The sequence below is a fragment of the Athene cunicularia genome (assembly GCF_003259725.1).
Source record: "Athene cunicularia isolate RWA chromosome 8 unlocalized genomic scaffold, athCun1 chr8_part1, whole genome shotgun sequence".
Classification (NCBI taxonomy): domain Eukaryota; kingdom Metazoa; phylum Chordata; class Aves; order Strigiformes; family Strigidae; genus Athene; species Athene cunicularia.
The window spans coordinates 26,521,941-26,541,989 of record NW_020799109.1 but is presented as its reverse complement, the minus strand read 5'-3'; the positions used below and the strand labels follow the sequence as shown (position 1 = coordinate 26,541,989).

At 35.0% G+C, this 20,049-nt stretch overlaps 1 protein-coding gene across 1 annotated transcript in view; it reads left to right on the top strand.

The window, feature by feature from the left end:
* Positions 1-20,049, top strand: part of CDC73 (cell division cycle 73) — a 114,909-nt gene that overhangs the window by 81,361 nt on the left and 13,499 nt on the right. The window contains exons 13-15 of the mRNA XM_026853978.1: positions 11,131-11,188; positions 14,307-14,342; positions 14,720-14,807. Coding sequence (XP_026709779.1) covers positions 11,131-11,188; positions 14,307-14,342; positions 14,720-14,807 — 182 coding nt within the window. The remainder of the gene's footprint in view (positions 1-11,130; positions 11,189-14,306; positions 14,343-14,719; positions 14,808-20,049) is intronic.

The window sequence follows — 20,049 nt, the reverse complement described above, 5'->3', positions numbered from 1 at the left end:
CTATTTTTAGTGAAATAAAAGTTTGCTCACAATACGACAAATAACTTTGTGTTTGGGGCCAGATTGTTATGTGTCACATTTCCCAGCTTCTTCTTGTGAAAACTGAGTGTAGATCAGTTCCTCTGAACACATTATCAACCTGTTGACAAAGACCGTTATCGCATATGAGGAAAGGAGATGGGGAAGAGAATCTGAGCTAGCAGTAATGCGAGTATGTCCTGTCCCATCCCCCCAGCAAGAGGTGATTTTATTGTAAAAAACTTCAAAGTTTTTGTTGCTGTTCCCCTGCATTTTGACCTTGAATAATGCTTTGTTTATGTATAGTGATTGGCAGACATTTCACAGGGGCTTTTCTGATACTACAAACTGTAAATGTAAGGCTTAAATTAGACATTTGAGAAAGGTGGAAATGACTGAATTTGCAAAAGTGATACTTTTTGCTGCCATTATGATCAAAGGTGCTTAGCCACAGTGTTAGAAAGCAAACAAAAAAGTCTGTTCTCCCATTATCCTCCCAACACTGTCCACCAAGAAACTCTGATTTGATTGACTTACCATGTTTATGGTATACATCATACTTTCTTCCTTTCAGTCTGTTTTAAATGAGTTAAACCAATAAGATCTGTAGAGTAAGACCGATACAAAACCTGAGGTGGTTTTGTGACTATGGTGTTTCTTTGGTTAATTTTCATTCTTGGATATAATTGGGGTTTTCTTTTTAAATATGACAGTTGAAAACAAAGCTGTGAACTTATGCATCTGGGGCAGGACAAATGTGTAAACGTAGTACTCTAGTTATCTTGTAAGCAGATTGAAAGGTCCAGTCTTCCCAGTTTGGGGGGATTTCAGTGTGTGGATAACTGCAGCATATGCAAGTCTGGAAATCTAAGACTTTCATGCTGGATTAAACTCGGAAATTTTTGCAGTAAATTACTGTTCTAACTTGCTTGTCTGATGTTCTACAGCTATCTTTTGTGTCTCAATATTTTGTCAATATTTTTATCACCAGCACCCAAGATAGTCAATCTGCTCTCAGTAGACAGTTTGTTGATATGAGGGCTTTGCAGATGTTATGATGGAGGATTACTACTCTGTTCACAAATGGTGCAGATAACTAGTATAAATACACTTTTTATAGCACTTTTTTTATTTCCTATACATACAGTTGCTGTCACTTAGCTTTGTTGTAGCCAGTGAAGTGAGTTTCCAACACTCTCTGGGGGTGTCTTAGTGTACAAATCACAAAGTAAAGAAATAAAAAAAGAGTTAAGAAAATTTGAGATAACATAAATTTTATTACCAATATTACTTGACTGACCGCATAGATCTGTACTTCAGTGTTACTATCAGTGTGTTCCAGTTATAATAGGCCTCAAGATCATCACCTTCTGGGGTTTTAAAAAAACCTACCTTTTCTTTTGCAGCTGAAGTTGCATAGTAGGTTTGCTGTTACTCGTCAGGAAGCCTTGAGTGTAAGACAATCTGCAATTAGAACATTTTTCTAGACTTGTCCCTGGCCTGTGACAGTTCGAGATAGCCCTTTCCATGTCAAAGTGGTTATAGTCCATTGTATTCTTAGAATCATCACTGTCATCGCGCAAGCCCTCTTATCTCTTGGCTTGTTTATTACAATTTATTATAGCTGCAGCTAAAGCTTTTGATCCTGAAAAAGCTCATGCTGGTTTTGAGCTCAGCAGTTACTTTTCTAGGCAACACAAACAACTAAGAGTTCATTGCTCCACTGTTCAGCTTTGTGCATTGGCTCCTCAAGGAATATAGTTTTAGGATTTTCTCCTGATATTTTAAGACCTCCAAGGTGATTACTTAGAAAATTACTTTCATCTCTCTGGCCATGACCACCCATGATAATTATGTTTTCTTGTAACAGAATGTAATATACAACCATAGTGCTGGGACAGTGAAAGCTGGTAAGGTACAGCTGCAGTTTAACCTGACAGGCAGCTCACCACCACACAGCCATTTGCTCACCCCCTCACAGTGGGATGGGGGAGAGAATCAGAAAAAAGGTAAAATTTGTGGGTTGAGATAAAGACAGTTTAACAGGACAGAAAAGGAAGAGAAAAAAAAATATAAATACACAAGTGATGCATAATGCAATTTCTTACCACCTACTGACTGATGCTCAGTCAGTCCCACAGCAGTGAGCTGCAGTGCCCCAGCCAACTCCTCCCCCTACCCTCCCTCCAGATTTATTGGTTAGCACTATGCCTTATGGTCTGGGATATCCCTGGGCTCAGTTGGGGTCAGCTGTCCTGGCTGTGTTACCTCCCAACTTCTTGGGCATTCCCAGTCTCCTTGCTGGCAGAGCAGTATAAGAAGTTGAGAAGTCCTTGACTTAGGGTAAGCATTGCTCAGCAACAACTAAAACATCACTGTTGTGTTATCAACATTATTCTCTTCTGAAGTCAAAAACACAGCACTAGGAAGAAAATTAATTCTGTTCCAGCTGAAACCAGGACAGGTATGGAAGAATAGTATTAAAACTTCTTTTTGGTTAATAGAAAGGAGAAAATCACATCAAGATGAAGTGCAACTGGGAAAAAGTGATGCTGGATAATTTGTCAAACAAGCAATCATGAAAAAACGTAAGGTCTTGAATAGTTACCTGTGTATTAGTATGCTATTACAGCATCCCCTGTTCCAGCAACAGGATTCAGTATAACCAAGGTGAGTCTGAAAAGAGCCTCATCAGTTTCTGTTGCATTGAGACATTGGGCAGCATCACATACAGTTAATCAATTGCTTGGGTCTTGGTTCAGTTTGGGGTTTTGGGAAATATTTTCATGCAGAAGTTAAGGATCCATCTGTATTTATTTAGGCACCTGCAGAGCTTTTAAAAATATTCTTCTCACATAAAGCATTTCATGAATTGTTCTGGAAGTTACAAAGGAACCTTTATGAGGTCTCTTAAGCCTTTTCCTCTACAAATGTACTGCTCACTGAATGCACGTATAAGTGGGATCTTCCCATTTCTCTGTACTGAGCAACATTTTCTTTAATGTACGTATCACTGTTATCTTGAATGCCATTTTCAAAGCAGAATCTGAACAGAAAAATAAGTGCTTTTCTACATATACTTAGAATTTGTGTGTCAGTGGTGCTTTTATGCAAATCAGTTTTGAGCCACATATTCTGTGATGTTTCTGGAGAAAACCCACTTCGTATGAGTGACTAATACTTGTGGTTACAGGTAGTATTAGTGATTGAATATAGGAAGCTGGAAGTTGAGACTGAAATATCATTAAATCGTAGTAAATTCACAATTATGCAAATTACAGTTTGATTGAATTGATCTTGCATGTTCTGATTTTAGTATACCGAAACCCAGTAGTTTATAAACCTTTGCGCCTGACTTGAGAAAGATGAAACAATCCTTTTATTCTCAATTTGTGTTTGTCAAAAATCTTTGTTTGCCAAATGGTATGTGTGAGGCTAGCTCAGATAACTAACCCAAAGGGAAAGAATTCTAAGCTAAAATAATGTTTTAGTGATGCTTACTTTTGTCTTTTCACTCAGATCAAGGGAATGAGTTATTTAAATAAACATAGGTAGGTGTATTATAGGCAGGCCTTTATTTTTAAAACAATCAAACAAAACCTCTGGAGTTCTCAGGATTAAGAGTTGTTGTTTGATGAAAACAGCTTATCCACAGGCCAATGGAAGTGGTTATGTGTTTAATTTGGCTTTGTCACCAACATTCCTCTTCAGCTCAAAATTGCTATTTCAATAGCAACAGTTTGAAATTACATGACTGATGTAAATTCAAGATGATGATCTTAATTTTACTGATATTTTGTGCAAGGGTAAAGATGGGAGGAGCTCTAGCATGCTTCATCGAAGACTCTTCAGGAATGTTTTGAAATCTTAGCTTTGGGGCTAGTACTTAAATTTTAAGGCATCTCAGTAATTGTTGCTTTCATTAACTCTTTCCCAAAGCATCTCCAGTCATTTTCATTACTACTAATTTAGCATATTTATATGGTTTTATTCCTAGTTGATCACTAGTCACTACAGTAATAATTTAGATTCAGTTGTGATTTTTATTGCTTGGAACCATTTTTTTCAGAACGAGACTATTACCTAAGCTATCCATAAACGGTCCAGTTATTTCAGTCATATTTTTCCATGTTTAAACCAAACTACTTTTAATCTGGTTATAGCAAACAAGAAATTGCAGTGAGTATTTTTCCTATCTCAGTGATATTGATCTCCAGGTCTAACCTGCTACTGAAAAAAACCATCTGTTTCTTATTATGTTTTACAGTGTCAGTGTTCCAGAATTTGAGTAATTTGTCAGTTTTAATTCTATAATGGATTAATAAAGGACCAGATCTGTAAATAACAGTTTAATCTGAATCCTGTGGAACAACAGGTGTTAGTATTTCTAAGTTTCAGTTAGTCCCTTGATGACATCAGCATAGTTTTATTTCTGCCACCCTCCCTTGTTTCTCCTTTTTCCCCCTCCTCCATCATTGTAATGCTGTGCTCATTCAGAAGAGACTGTCTACATCTGATTTCCTTACACCTGTGAAATCTGTTATATGTACTACCTTTAACAGTATTTTGAAAACTATAATGAAATTTGCCTTATCTTTGTAAGAAGATGGGCATTGCATTTTCTTTTTTGCAACTGAATTTGAGGATTGGCAGTGTTCATTGGTATTTTTCTTCAAACTGTACTTGATAAGACATGATTCAGTGTAAGCAGTTTTGTATTTTGAAATAAATATTGTTTACATAATTTTTACTAACCCCTCTTGTCACACCAGTTTTTTAGTTGTTGAAGTAGGGAATAGTGAAGATATGGTGTCATTTTCCTTAGGCATTTGGTATCAGAAGACTGATAAATAGTGGTAAACTTTTCCCCTCTTGAAATTAATTCAATAAAAATATTTTCAATTCTGCTTAAAAACTCCCACTCTCTTTTCTAGATTATAAGGAAGTTGAAACTGTAAATAGTAGAAATTACCTTTTTATTAATATTACAAGTAATGGAACTTAAAATGACTGTGACATTAGCAGTATTTGCACAATAGTTAAGAACTTGTTATCAAATTATATTTTCTTTACAGCATAGTTTAAAACTAGAAAGGCAGTTAAAAGCTTGCAATTTATTATTTAAATATCTGTTTTAGGGGACTGCATATGCAGATTAGTGTGCATGGGAGTATGCAAATAAGCTATACCAGTTTCATGTATAAATAAAATGATGTGAAACACAAGTAGAACTTAAAATCTTATTACAGTTTTCTTGATATGAACAGAAGTCAGACAATTATTAGGAAGACTGCAGAGACAGAGCAACTCAGTTGAATTGTTTTGCTTGGTTCTTTGGAAGATTTTTTTTTTCCCCCTCAAGGCTTTTAAGGGCTCTAAATTCTTAGAAAAAAGCCCTGTGTTTTCAGAATCCAAGCTATTTATATGAAATAGATAGAACTTTTTATCAAGCTTAAAGTAGGGCATCTGAACCAGTTGTTAGATACCTGGTTTTGAAGTCATCCCATTGTTCTGGCTGTTTGTCATACACTGATGTATATAAGATTTAATTTCTAAAGAAATAATACTCTTTTTTAGCTATTCAGTCCTATTAGATTTTGCTGTAGCTCTTTAGGCTGGCTTTACTAGAATTTGCAAAGGTTCAATACTTTAAATTACTTGGGCAATGATAGTATAGTTGCTGGTAATTAACATGAGTTCTTACAGACTCTTCTGCCCTAAATTGAAAATATGAATTTAAGTCTGTTCTTAAAGATCATTTTACAAGCTTACCATCCACATGTATTTCTCTTTCTCATTTAAGATCTGAGTTTTACTACATTCATATTTGTGAACAGACTTGTCTTTGGTTAAATTGTCTTCCATCATGGATGGTGAAGTTGAAAGCTGCATTATATTTTATATGCAAACAGTTGCTAATACTTATTGCAGAATCAAATGTTACTTCTTACTTCTACTACTGCTGTGGAGGAGCATGCAAGTTACCTAATAAATTTTAGGTTTTCGGGTAAAGATCTTGTACTAATTTAAATGTTATAAAGGAACAAGGTAGAAATTAAATTTGTTAAATTAAAAAAGCCACAAGATGGCAACAAATTCAATTCTATCTGTTTCTCCTAACATTTTTTTAAAGGTCAGATTACTACAGGCTGTATGGGTCTCCACATAGAAGCCAGTTGCAATAGTGAATATGCAATAAAATAGAGGGTTTTTTTCTTCCACTATTTGTACCTTGTGAAGCAAAACTAAGAAGCTTTTAATAGCATCTTTTTTTGTGCTTCAGGAGAATAAACTAACTTGGGTATATGTGAAATGACCCTCCAAGAAAAAATTCTACCAATATAGCATGTTTTATTGCCTAAAACATGAGGGTTCATTTCTTAAAACACAGTATGAGCTATGTTCAGGCAGTTTCTGATTCCATTGAGAATGAGGGAAAGTAACTTAATTGTGGATGTTAATGCTTATTTAGCCTTAAGAAAAGTGCTAGGTATCTAAAAAAATAGTGGTTTGGTTTTGTGTTTTTTGTTTTTTTGGTTTTTTTTCCTAAAATATTAAAAAAAATACTACTTGGGTCCTGGTATCAGATGAATATTGGTAACTGGTGATTTCTGCAAATCAACACGAAGAATGACAGAAATTTTTTAATTAAAAAGGTCAACAAACTGAGAAGGTTTTGAAAGCTGTTAAAATCCAAACAAAACCACACCCACTGCTGGGTAACTGCATACAACTATAGATTAATCAGTTTACTTTTTTTGTTAGGTGATATCTGCATAGATGGAATATTGCAGATTTACTATTGCAAGAAATAGATCTTTCACATTGTTGAACTTTTTACATTAAAATGGATTGAGGATGCGGACAAGTATGATAAGAATCATTCCAAAACAATTTGTATGTTCATCATATATTGCAACTTGCCGGTAAAATGTAAAAGCAGGGAAGGGAAAACGAATGCACATGTGAAAGGAAAGGTGTAAAGCAAGCTGTGTACAAAATGTATGAATTTTAAGGGACTTTAAGCAATAAACTTAAAGCTTCTTGTTACTGTAAATGTAGTTTCCACTTGCAAAACTTGTGAGAGCACATAGCAGTGTTTGAATTTTTAAGACAAACATAGAAATTGTGTGAAAGAATGAAGGAAGAAAAGAACACACTAAAAGCTTAATTACCAGAGTGTACAATAATACTAGAAGTCTGTTGTCCTTCAGGGTGTGAGGTTTTTTCCTTGTTTGACTATAAATGGGAATCCAGATTTTTTCACATGTACTAACTTGTTTTCTATTCATGCATTGGTTTGCAAACCCAGTATTTTTAGGTGTTTATGTAGGATAATGCTAAATAGCATAAGACATACAAAATGTCTGCTTAATAACTGCTTTTATTTTAGTGTAAGTATCTAATACAATAGGAAACATTAGTACTGAAATGGAATTAATTCCACCAAAAAGTACATACAGAGGTGTATATCTGTAAATGATGCAGTGAAATCCAGGAAAGTATGAAGCTTTCATTTTCGTGTTTTCCTGATTTCATTCGATGTCAGGTTGTTGCTTCTGAATGGTTAAATACTCATGTATTTAATGTAAATCATAAGTAAACTATATATAACCTTCTATGGTAAATTAGCACATCTAAACCAAGTAATATGTTTTTGATTATAATACGATGTTAAGTGGTCGTCTCAAAGAAAATTTGTATTTTTCAAATTGCATGGTTTTGTTACTAAATTAGTTTCAACTTATGAATATTCATAATACACTCCTTAACAGTCTCAGACGGCTTATGCATAAGAATTAGGTATGTCATCTATGAACAAAACTGTTAAGTGTTCAGAAACTTTGAGGAAATGAATGTTCTTTAAATAGCTAAACAGTGATTGCTACTGCCTCTGATGCAGGGTACAGCTGCACAAACAAAAGCTCCCCGAACTGGAGTTTGAATTTGCAGTGTGCTAGTTACTTATGAGTAACTTTCATATTTAAAACTTCACATTAGAAGAATTGAAATATCTTACTGTGCTCTCTCTGAGAAATAAACTACTGTCATTACAAGCAGTTACAGCATGTTACAAAAAGTTGCCTCTGAGTAGCTAACCAGGCCCAGTGTAGTAGAATGAACCGACTATGAAGTTTATTCTGGCCACTTAATTTTCTTTACCTCTGGGAGAAATCCTAGCATATAGTTTTCTGCGGTTATACCTGCCTTGTAAACAGAGCCTGAATCATTGATCAATGCGTTGTCATAGGAAAAAGTTACACCTCAATGTGAATGCTTTTGAAAAGCATTAATTTTGTATTGAAACTTAGCATCTTTTGTTTTCAAGACAATGTGAAATGGTAGCAAAATTATCCTGCTAGTGACTTCCTTATTGAAAGCAGGTTTTCTTTTCCACCCAGTGTATCTTGTCAATCATTACTGCTCTGAACTTTTGTTTCTTACTCATCTTAACAGTATACTTTTCTTCTTATAAACCTTTCAAGAAATGTGGGGTTGAAATATTGATAAGAACTTATTTTGTTAACATTGTTTGCAGTTTTTACATAGTAGGAGTTAGTATTAGGTCACTGATAATCAAAAAGAGAGAGATGTAAATCGGTTACGAAGAATAAATGTTATGCCTTGAGTAGGTGACAGTTGAACCTCTGTGCCAAGATGTCAGAACATCAGTTGTGAGCTGAGGTTCATCCATCAAATTATCACAGTCTAAGGCAGTGATTTACAGAACTAAAAGGTGTGACCTCCATGACTTATTGATTTGCAAAAATTGTTTTAAAAGTAGAAAGGTCGCAGACATGGAAGTGGCAGCCATCTTTGTACCTACTCAATTAAATTAATTTCTTACCACAACTCAGATGAATCATGTGATTATTTGTTGTTGTTGTTGTTGTTGTTGTTGTTGTTGCTGGTTTGGGATTGGTGTTTTTGTTTGCAGTCAACAAAGCCCTACCTTTTTGTTTTAGACTTCTGCACTAGGTTTCCCATTAATCACTGTAGAGAAGACAATTCAGAGGAAAGTACGAAAAACTCCCAAACAGATAATTTGCCAGTTAACTTTTTTAGGCTTGATTCCATATATATATACTGGTGCTTTATGGACATCTTGGTGAAGAGAGAAATCACAAGCACAAGTCATATGGAAACCAAGCAAGGCTTCAGTTGTAATTTGCTTATAATTCTTTCCAAGAATTTCCCAAAACTCTAGAATCTCTGAAGCAGCTCCTGGTTCCCTTCCATCGTTGCAGCTCCCGTAGCACCTGCAGGGTCGATTTGAGACACTGGAGACTGTGGAAGGGGAGGCAGAGAAGTTGTATTACTGACTCTGTAGGGAAGGAAAGACAAATGGACACGTGGGACTGCAGGCAGTGATAAGTGGATTTAGAAACTTGAAACAGTGTGACAGGAAGTGACGTTTCTTTAGCTTGATGTTTTTCTTTCCATTTCATGAGGTGCTGTGAATGTAAGGAGGTGTTATGGGAGAATTCTCAGTATTTCTTAAAAACGTATAATTACTACACCACAGGAACAGTCTTTTCACCCAGAAAATGACATTTTTCTACAGAAACAGATGCAAACTGTTTTATTTCCACTTTCTTGGTTAAAAGAAAGATGATTGTTGTTTCAAATAACTGCTGTTTCTCAGTCACAAGGCTTCTCTTAAAGGTAATCTGCTTTTCCAGCTGCTCTTCCTTTAGAGTATGGTGTTTTGGTTTTTATAATTTTCTGAGTAATTATCGTGAAAGGACATTGGCAAAAATACCTTTTCTCAGACGCTAAAAAAGTAAGTCTTAAAATAACAGTTACTCACTCAAGTGCCCTACATAGATGTTGGTATTTTAATAATCAGAAGGGAGTACATCAAAAATTGGGATGAATCCATTTCTTGCAGTGTAGAGTTAAATCCTAACACTAAAGATTAATAGGTTGCTGACTGTAAAAGTTACAAAAGCTGCTTGCTGTACTAGATGTCAGCTCCAGCTTGTTGTAACTAATCATGGGTGGCTTTGACTAAAGCTCAGGGAAGAGCATTTTGAGTAAATCTGTGTTTTCTAAGAGCTTGTCAAGTGATCTTCTCTTCTATTTGTACTTAGCAGTTCTTGAGATAAAAACAGTTTTAACTTTCATGGTGGAAACTCAAAAGCAGTGCCTTTAAGTGTTATTTAAATCATGGAAGTTAAGGCCACTTGTGTGTTATCCCTGCTCATTAGGTTTTTTTGAATAACAAAACATACTGTTATTTATGCATGGACATAAAAATGTGATAATGCCATGTTGGAGTTCTTTCCAACAGGTTTTTCCCAAAGTGGGATCTCTGACCTTTTTTGAGTGTCTCACAGTTGTAGGATACACTTCACATAGCGTTTAAGTAATTTTCAGATAGAATTAATGGTTGCATGATAAAAGGTTGTCGGTCAACCTTGCAAATTGAAGTGGCTGGAATATATATTTTTTTGCAGTGTTAGTAGTATTGTTAGTAATACATGTTTTGTTCAGTGAGGTTTCACAGCAGTAACTGAAGAAGTTATTCAGTGTTGCTTTGGAACCAGTTGTGTGTGACTTCACTGTTCTTTTACCTGGTGTGTTGACTCTGTAGAGTTAACAAGAATAAATAGTAGTGTAGGTCTTGTGTTACATTAAAGTAATTGGATAAGGCATGAGCAGAACTAATTATCACAAGAGTGCTATTATTGGGCACTAAAACTCTTCAAGGCAGGAATGCACTGTAATTTCTTGGTCCTAGTTTTCCATTCGGAGCATAAGCAGATCTCGTTTGTTGCATTTATATTACTAAAGTTTGGTGAAAGTGATTGTAGGTGAAATGAAACACTATAAATAGAAAAGGTTTCCTAAAATATAGAAAATTTCTGACTGACATTTGATGGTTAAACTGTAAACTTTAAAAATTTATTAGGTTGTCTGTCTTCTCTAAATCTAAAACAGAATCTGTGAAGAGTTTTGAATATTCTCATTATCTTCTTTCTTCTCTTTAATAGAAAAGTATTAGCCTCACTTTTGTGATACCCTCTGTAGCTCTGTGTTCGTTTAAAAAAAACAGTGTACCTGACAAGAAGGCTAGTTGTTAATGTTGCCTCTTATATCTTTTAAAAGGAAGGTGCTTCTGCTCGAAAAACACAAACCCCAGCAGCGCAGCCTGTACCACGACCAGGTAATGTAGCCTACTATCATTGGTGTTTCTGTTCCGAGTAAGTGTGAGTGTCAAAGCAGCACTATTTAAAACTTTAGTTAGCTGAGGAATGAAGTGGGGATCACTTACTTGTGGCCTTTAACTGCATATGTATTGGAAATTACTCATAATTTTTAGTTAACATTATACCATGGGGCTTGTGTTCATTCTCTTCAGTGTGCTGCCCAGTTAGCCCATTATGTGCTCCTGAAATTAAAGACCAATAAACTTCTTGCTTGTCAGCTTGGTAGTTCACAAATGCCACCTCAGATATATAAGAAGAGCTGATGAATATTCCAAGAAGAAACAACCTAAATAGAAAAGTTAATCTAAAAAAAAGAAAGTATTATTACTTCTATTCTTAATATATCAGAAAAAAGTCTTTCTCTGAATGTGTTATCATTACTTCCTCACACTTCTTAGCACATAAGGTGTTTGTAATAGGGCCAGAATCCTCAACTGGCTTTTTAATTCCCATTTAGTAGACTTTAGCTAGCAAGTTAATTTAGTATGTCAGATTGAATCTCAAATTGAGATTCAGAGATAGAATGATACAGGTACTTTGTTTTGTTTTAATGAGAAACCCTTAGAAAGAGTTTTTAAAAGTCTGTAATAGTACAAACAGCATATGGGAACATCATTGTTTTCAAACAGCTCTGTCCATATCTGCACCTAGTTTACACACTAAGAATGGTGGAAGAAAGTCTCAAGTGAAGGGTGTTACTTAAGAACAAGATAATGGTTTTTATCATTATGCAGGTCTTGGAAAGGGGTCATTTCTTTTTTTTTGGAAACAAAACTACATTTTTAAAATTAGTATACTTTTTCTAGAAATACTGGTGGAGTACTGTATATTCTTGTTAAGACTAATAAATGCTTTCAGTGTGTCCGTTGTTAATTCTTTGAGATTTATTAGTAGGATTTAATACTAAGACTTAATATTGTGGAAATTATTCTACCCCAAAAATATATTCTAATACTGAATATTCTCAGCATACCTAAATGCTGTTTTCTACAGATTCTTCTGTTTGGTTATTTTGGTACTAGAAAGGTCAAGCTGCCTGTCATACTTATCTCACTAGCCCTGTTAAGCATAATAATGCAAATGGAGTTGACAGACAGCAGTATGAAAAGGGTAGAAGTGGCAAGAACAGAAATCTGACTTGAGTTGTCACAGGCCCCTGCTGCTAGTTGTGACTTCATGGGCATTAACTGGCAAGAGTGTGGTTTCTGTACGTTACATAGGTTATACTGATAGTGCCCTTCTCAAAGGGAATCTAATCCATTATCTTGCCTCTATATTATAAATTGAAGAAAGATTATAGGAAAACATGTATAGTCTGAAGAAAGTATATACTGCTTCATTAAAAAACCCCCACATTATCTTTCTGCCTGTTCTAGGATATTTTGGGGTTTGGAACTTCTAAAAAATCACTTGTTCTGTTCTTACCAGTCAAAATATTTAAAACGTATGATTTCCAGGAGGATGCTGCTTTGCACATAAGAAGCGTTAGTTGAATTGGGCAAAACAGTTGTATGATGCTGATTTGAAAAAAACATCTGAGATGTGCTTTTAATTTAAGGTTTGGTTTTATTTTTCTTCTGCACCTTTCTGCAGTACCAAATTTTCTATCCTGGCTTGGTACAGCTATCAAATTTCTTGGAGATGCTTTCTTCCTAAACCCCAACCCCCCCTTTTTTTAAGGCAGCTCATGCTGCCCATATATTTCAGGAACTTTTTTACATCAAGAAGATACCTAGATTTAAAAAAAAAAAGAAATCATTGGGTAGGTAAAGTTCATGCAGTTCAATATAGTGTTGCCAATTATATCTGTGCACTTGACAGTGTCAGGAAAAGATAATTAAGGATATGGTCTCAGTATTTCAACAATGGCAACTATGCATTGTGAATATTTATACTGTTCTAGGAAGTTTCTGAAACAGTTGGTCATAAATAAACATGAGCAAATTGGTGCTATGAAATTGGAAGTCAATTAATGGAATTTGCCATGCATAGTAGCAGTTGAGACTTGAGTTAGTCTGTATTGATCTTTCTACTACTCCCCATTTTCTGATTTTGTGAATTAGGATTAACATGGATGACAATAATTATCAAGAACAACAGTTCTTTCCTTAAGTTAGGACTCCAGAAAACTGGACTACAAAAGGTTTATTTGGAGGAAGCCAGGTTATTCAGTAATAGCACCAAAGTGAACATGTATGCTTTTCCAACATTGGACTGGATTATCTCCCATATTGAGGAGGTCACAACTTGGAAGACTGAAGTGGAAACATTTTATTGGCGGGTTAGGGGGGATTATTTGGTTTCTGTCTGTCTAGTATTGTTTGTGTGGTTTTGTTTGGGGGGTTGTTAATTTTCTGATTTGGTAGGTTGTTGGGGTTTGGTGGTGGGTTTGGTGGTGGGGTGTTTTGTTTTTTTGTTTTTTTTTTTTTTTTTTTGTGGTGTTCTTTGGTTTGGTTTGGATTTTTTTGCTTGATTTCTATTATATCTGTCACATATCACTGTTTTCTGGCACCCAAAGAGCTCATGTAACTCAAACTGCAATCCAGAATTAACTTGAGGAAGCCCGAAATTCAGATTTTGGTTGTTGAAAGTTCTTTATGTGTTAAGGATAGCTAAATCCTACAGATATGTACAATAATAATTACAAATGAAAAAGTGAGGGTCTGTAAAGATTAGTTTGTTGTGAAACAGTCTTCCTGTTTGTTCAGCACTATTGAACTTAAAATGTACAAGGAGCTTTTTTTCAAGATTGCTGGCAATTTTTATCAATGCTATAGTGCCCTGATCTTTTGAGGAGGATGGAGAAGGGATGACTAGTTTCAGTAAAATTGACTCAGCTGTCCTAACATCTGTTTCAGATGGTCAAAAGCTCTTTGTCATCTGAATACTGAGACCCAAATTATAATCCCTTCTTCAACTTTGTGTATTGCAGCTGAGAAAATGATCCAATGACTGTAGTGTGACTCTTCTCTGTTCATTCCTGCAACTAAAAACATTACAAATGTCATTGTAAGGCAACATTTAATTTATGTATTACTCATTCTGCCATACTTTTTTTTTTTTTTCCTTCCTCAGTCTCTCAAGCAAGACCACCTCCAAACCAGAAAAAAGGTGAGTTAATTTTAGTTACATGATCCTTTAAATTTTTGTGTGAATTGTGCCCACTCTATCTTTCCTGGAGCCTCAAGCAACAATATAAACAAGCAGTGCAATGCAGACAGCATTCTGTTATGCTAAATATGGGTCCTACCCATATTTAGAGACTCCTGATACAGGAGTACACTTTTTTGGTGAATGAAAACCTTCAGTTTAGAAAAGATTTACTACAATTTTCCTTGAATATTTTTCCATGTTTTTGATCTGTTAAGCAAGAGTTTTGGTTTTATGTAAAGTTCCTTTGATGAAAAAAGGGGGGTGAGGAGGGGAAAACCAACAACCAAAAGTGCAACAAAAAAAGCCAGGCAAATGTAACTTTATTATCTCTGCAGGGTCTCGAACTCCCATAATCATTATTCCAGCAGCTACAACCTCTTTAATAACGATGCTTAATGCAAAGGACCTTCTGCAAGATCTGAAGTAAGTAGCTGATTAGAACATACTGTATAAACTGTTTTGAGATACAAGGGTGTACTAGTACCAAATTAGTAATCAAGCAAGAGGGAGTATCTACTGTCTAGTGACAAACTAGTTTTACAGATGAGTATAAAATATATTAATGCCTCTTGAATAGTTTCAAAAAAGCAAAAACTTACTTCCAGAGGTTTAGCACAGTTATGACCTGTGGGCCAAATGGGCAGATTGAGAAGGAAGTTTTACAGTACCATTTCTAATGTCTGTAGTGGTTTTCTTTTATGTAACATATATGCACATGTTTAATTGCTCCATGAACCCTTAAAATTGACAAAGGCTTAGAGAAGATGAGCATGAGCAATGTGCTCATGGAGCTCAGAAAAGATTTTGGGAAATGACCACAGTTATTGTAAAGGAGAAGGCAACTGGTGGGTGGCCTCTGTTTTAGGTAAACAGCTGTATCAACTGTGAGCAGGTCAGTTGGTTGTGTAACTAAAGAATTTTTCATATAGTTCACATATAACAAAAATAAGAATAAAGCATTGTCATTCAGTGTTGATGTAAATTCATACAGGGAAATACTAATGATTTGCTAAAATTTGTTTGTTGCATCACACACCTGATTTTAAGATTTAATTCATTATGGCTGAGTGCAATCAACACTGCAAATTACTTTCTTCTTGGTAAGGTAAAATGTGCTATTATGGTAAGAAAACCAAACAAAATACTCCCATCTTTCTGCTTGTCCAGTGGATCATGGTATTTAGCTGCCTATTGGTTAATACTAGTTAATTTTTCTAAAACAGACAGTCATTTTCAGAGAAATGCACGTTATAGGTTGTCTGCAATGGCATGTTAAATAAAAATAAATGGAGAGCTCTTCTTTCTTCTACCTTCAGCACTTTGCTTGTCCTTTATGAGACTATACACTGCTTTTCTTCAAAAATAGGCAGTCCTTATTGTGGTGCTACAGCTTTCACTGGAGTTGCTTTAGAAAATTTTTAAACTGTGCTGTGAGATAACAGGTGTCTTCTGATCTCCAGCTATTTCTAGTTTCTCACTACTGCCACCATCAAAGATCCAGTAAGCATACTGAACTCTTGGTACCTCTACCAAAATATTTAAATGAAGAGAAGGCTGGCTTTTAACACCATAGTTTAATGTGCAAGTAGTTAGACTGATATAATCGTGCTGACAGAGGATGTTGCTTGTTTATGTGGGGGTATATGTTTAAGAAAAAAATTCACAACTACAAGCCCTGAATTTTACATCTATGTAATTTGTGACTTTCTGGTACAGGAATACCTATAATGGAATAAAGAACCTATGTCATGTCAATCTGTACTAGGAGGCTTGTACTATTTTCAGCTCCACTGGGGTAGAGCTACAGTTAACTTCTCAAGACCTGCCCTGAGAGGAGGCTGATTGTTACAGTGCAAAGCACATGATCCAGAAAAAAAAAAAAAAAAAAAAAAAAAAAAAAAAAAAAAAAAAAAAAAAAGTTTAGGGTTCAGAGGAGGACACTGGTGTAGTTAACAAGTATGAAAGACAAAGTGAAAAAAGCAGGGTATGTAAATAAATCAGAAGTGCAATAACAGAATTCAGAAGAGCAAAATATTAATTTAGCCATGTAGGTTCTAGCACTCTACTAGAAAACGCACCACCTGGCCTGTATTCTTTTTGCATTCAGATTTATTGAAGTAGTTTGTTTAGGAATGGCTGCAGGGTTTGCTGTTCAGGTATGCAGAGTGTAGAACTACCCTTGATGTAGACTGTGATTGATAGATATGTGATGGTTTTCCAAGGAAAGCAGGTTTACCTCATTTCTGCCTCTAAGTCACCACCTTCTTTAACTCATTGCCCATTTGCAGCTAAAGTTGACAGAAGAGTAGAGTTCTGGAAGACGCATATCATTACCACAAGTTTTGGAATAAAGAAATATTGTCCAGATAGAGAAGACACATGCAAACTAAAACTCCCTCCCTTACCCCCGATGAAGATGATGTAGGTAGATTTGAAATTCTCCTAGTTCTAGAGGTAATCAATCAGCCTGCTTGTATTAGCCAGGAGAGGAGATCAGTGATATAGCACAAGAAGAAGGGATTTTTGGAGCTGGAAGAGTAAAAGCTGTTGCAGGGAGACTTCTAAGAAATGTAAGAGAACCCAGAGAGAATGATGCCCCCAGGATTATTAGGCCATGGAAACTATTATACATGTGTGACAAAGGATGTTTACAGGGCAACTTTTTCTTCCATGCCTGATACCTGAGGCAGCGCACTTCTGGGAACTGTGTGATAATAAAGAATGAGTATCTGGGTTTCATAAATAAAACCAACTTTTTTGATTCCCTCCATTTAAATGTTTCTTAAAATCAGGAACAAATTTAGTTGAAATTATAATTAGAATTCCAATCACTTAAAATTAAAACTAAGTTGTAGCTGGGAATCCCCATCTTTTAGGGTGGGTTTTTGTCTAGAATGCTGGATTTTTCTGGTGAGTAATTGGACTTCAACACATTGTCACTTTGGATAAGAGAAAAAGTAATTGTAGTATCATTGGCAGATATTTTAGGTTGTTTGCAAAATAAACAGGACAGTCTTCATCCAGTATATGGTAGGCATTAAATTCAGTTGTCAAAGACCAAAAGAAAGATTAATTTTACCAACATTTTTAGTAAGCCTTTTCATAGCTCTGTAGTATGTTGGGGTTTTTTTCTTGCCAAATCTGGCTGACATTTGTATGATGCTGAGCATCTTTAATTGAGCACTAATATTATGGTCTGGTTTGAGGTAGAGAATATGGAAAGCAGGAAAGCTATCATGAGTAGAATGAAATATATATAATTATAAACTGGAAGCATGTAACATGTTAAGATTTTTTTTTTTTTTAAAGATGTCTGATTTGTCTATTGGATATATTTGTTGCAACTTATATTTTGTAGGGGAACATTTCTATATACAATTGTAATATATACAATTGACATGCTGTATAGTATGCTAATATTATTGATAACCTTTTTTTGAAAGGTTTTTTTTCCTAAGTAGGCAAGTACAAGATAAAAAAGAAGAATTTCTAAAATGCTAAAAAGGTATAATTTATTGTCAGAACTGCAGTACTTTATGGTATATTGTGAAGCTTCTTAAAAAATATTTCATATGATATACTGTGTTCTTATTCACTATCTGAATGCAACACTAGATATCATAATTATTGTGTAAAATCTGACTTTCCACACTATTTGAGAATATGTGAAGTTAGACTTTTCGGAGGCAATGCATCTGCTTTACATGGAACAAAAGCAAGGCAGGAATTAGGTCAGGCAGATGTGATGATTATGTATTTTTATTATGACGATGCTTTCATTCATGATATGTTTCACCATATGTGGCCAGACAACTCACTGAGACTTATCCAGCTTTGATATTGAGCAAACTATCTCAAATATTCAGGGATGATATATTACCATTAAAAAAAATAAATTGTTCTCTTGTAGAAGCAGGTATATGAAGCTTTTGATACTGTAATTAACAAACACATTGAGAGGGTTGTAAAAATAAGTCTTCAGTTCTAAACACAATCAAATGTATATTATGATGATCTCAGCTATTGTCCAGCATTGGTGCTGTCTTATTCTCTGTTCATGTGTTTTTCTGGTCACCAACTCAGGCATACTGAAAGTGCTGACCCTGACCTCAGTGAAAGTGTTTTAATGCTAGCAATTGATGTGAGTTTAGAGGCTAGGCATGAGCAGCTCTGGCACTTCAGTGGATAGTATCTTACCAGTTATCTCCCGTAATTTGATTTTGTTCAATTGCTTCCCTGTTACCTTAGGAAAGGGAACTGCTGTCTTCGTAAAGTGAGTGCACGAGATTTTTATGTGGATAATGGTTTTGGCAATTAACAGCAAGAGTGGCGTGTGCTATTAATTTCTCAGTAGGTGTATAAAATTGGATTCTAAGTAGATATGTAATATTGTTTTTTTGCTAGGGAAATAGTAATCTGGAGAAGCAACAAAAAAATATAAACTTCTGCACAGTCTGGTTTAAGAACACATTTCTAGTGTGTTGGATGATTAAAAAGTGGTCAAGTACAAATGGGTAGTTAAGCCACCAGCTGTAGTATTGTGGCAAATAATTCCCAAGAGAAGATGGGGTTTTTGGTGTTTTCTTAAATACTCGGATTTCTTAAGCCTGTCTTTTATGTCCAGGCAATGATGGAGTAAGCAATGATTGTATTTATAATCATACAGTAATTTCTATTGATTCTCAATTTCTGAGCATAGGCTTTTATTGTATTTACTGAATCAATGGTTCCCAGAAATGCAAGCATATCTTTCATAAACTTCCTGTATGCTGTCATTTATTCCTCTACTCTGTGTGTGTACATCTATGTAAACTTTTCCTTAAATGTTTTCCTTATGAAAAGGGAAGTGACCTTAGAGAAGATGATCATATCTTCTGTACTGTTTGATGTGAACATGCACACTGATATTTTTTCTTCAGAACGTTCAGATAACAACCTATTTTATGTTCTGTCCTGGAGAAATGTGTTCAAAAACACTGAGATTTTTACAGTAAATAAAACTGAAGCTATTGTTTAGAAGATATGTAACTGAAATGCAACTGAATGGTGCCTTAATGGCTGTAGCACTGTTTCCAGCTGAAATGGAGAGAAATTGTCAATAAACTAGTGTTGAATTTAATTCTTAAACACAGAAATATTTAAAGCTAGAAGCAGAGTTGAAAATGCCTGTTTCAGCCAGATTTGAGGAGTCTGATATAATAGTGAAATTGTTAAGACTCTGTAGAATACCAATATTGCTTCTTGTCTAATTTGGCAGGCATGGCTAGGTTTCCTGTTTTCATTTAAAAAGTGTTTGCTTCCTCACATGTACAAATTAAATTTAAAATGTGACCTTTTAGATTGCTGTTCCTATGAAAATTTGATTATCACTGTAATGTATGTACAGCTGTTTGGTTTTTATTTACATATTCTGTAAGACTTTGCTCTTGTTTAGTACATGGGACACGTAAAAAAGAAGAAAATTCTTCTCAAGCTCTCCACCATTTTAGGTGATCTTGGCTTTTCATTTAGAACTTGCCCCTTGGGTAAAATGTGCTTGAGGGGTGGGATTTTTTTGTAATTTTTGAATTTATTTTTTTTTTTTAAAAAAACATGTATTTCCATCTTTTCAGCCTAGATTCCTTAGTTGTGATGGGTAAAGAGAGGCTCATGAATGGTTTTCTTA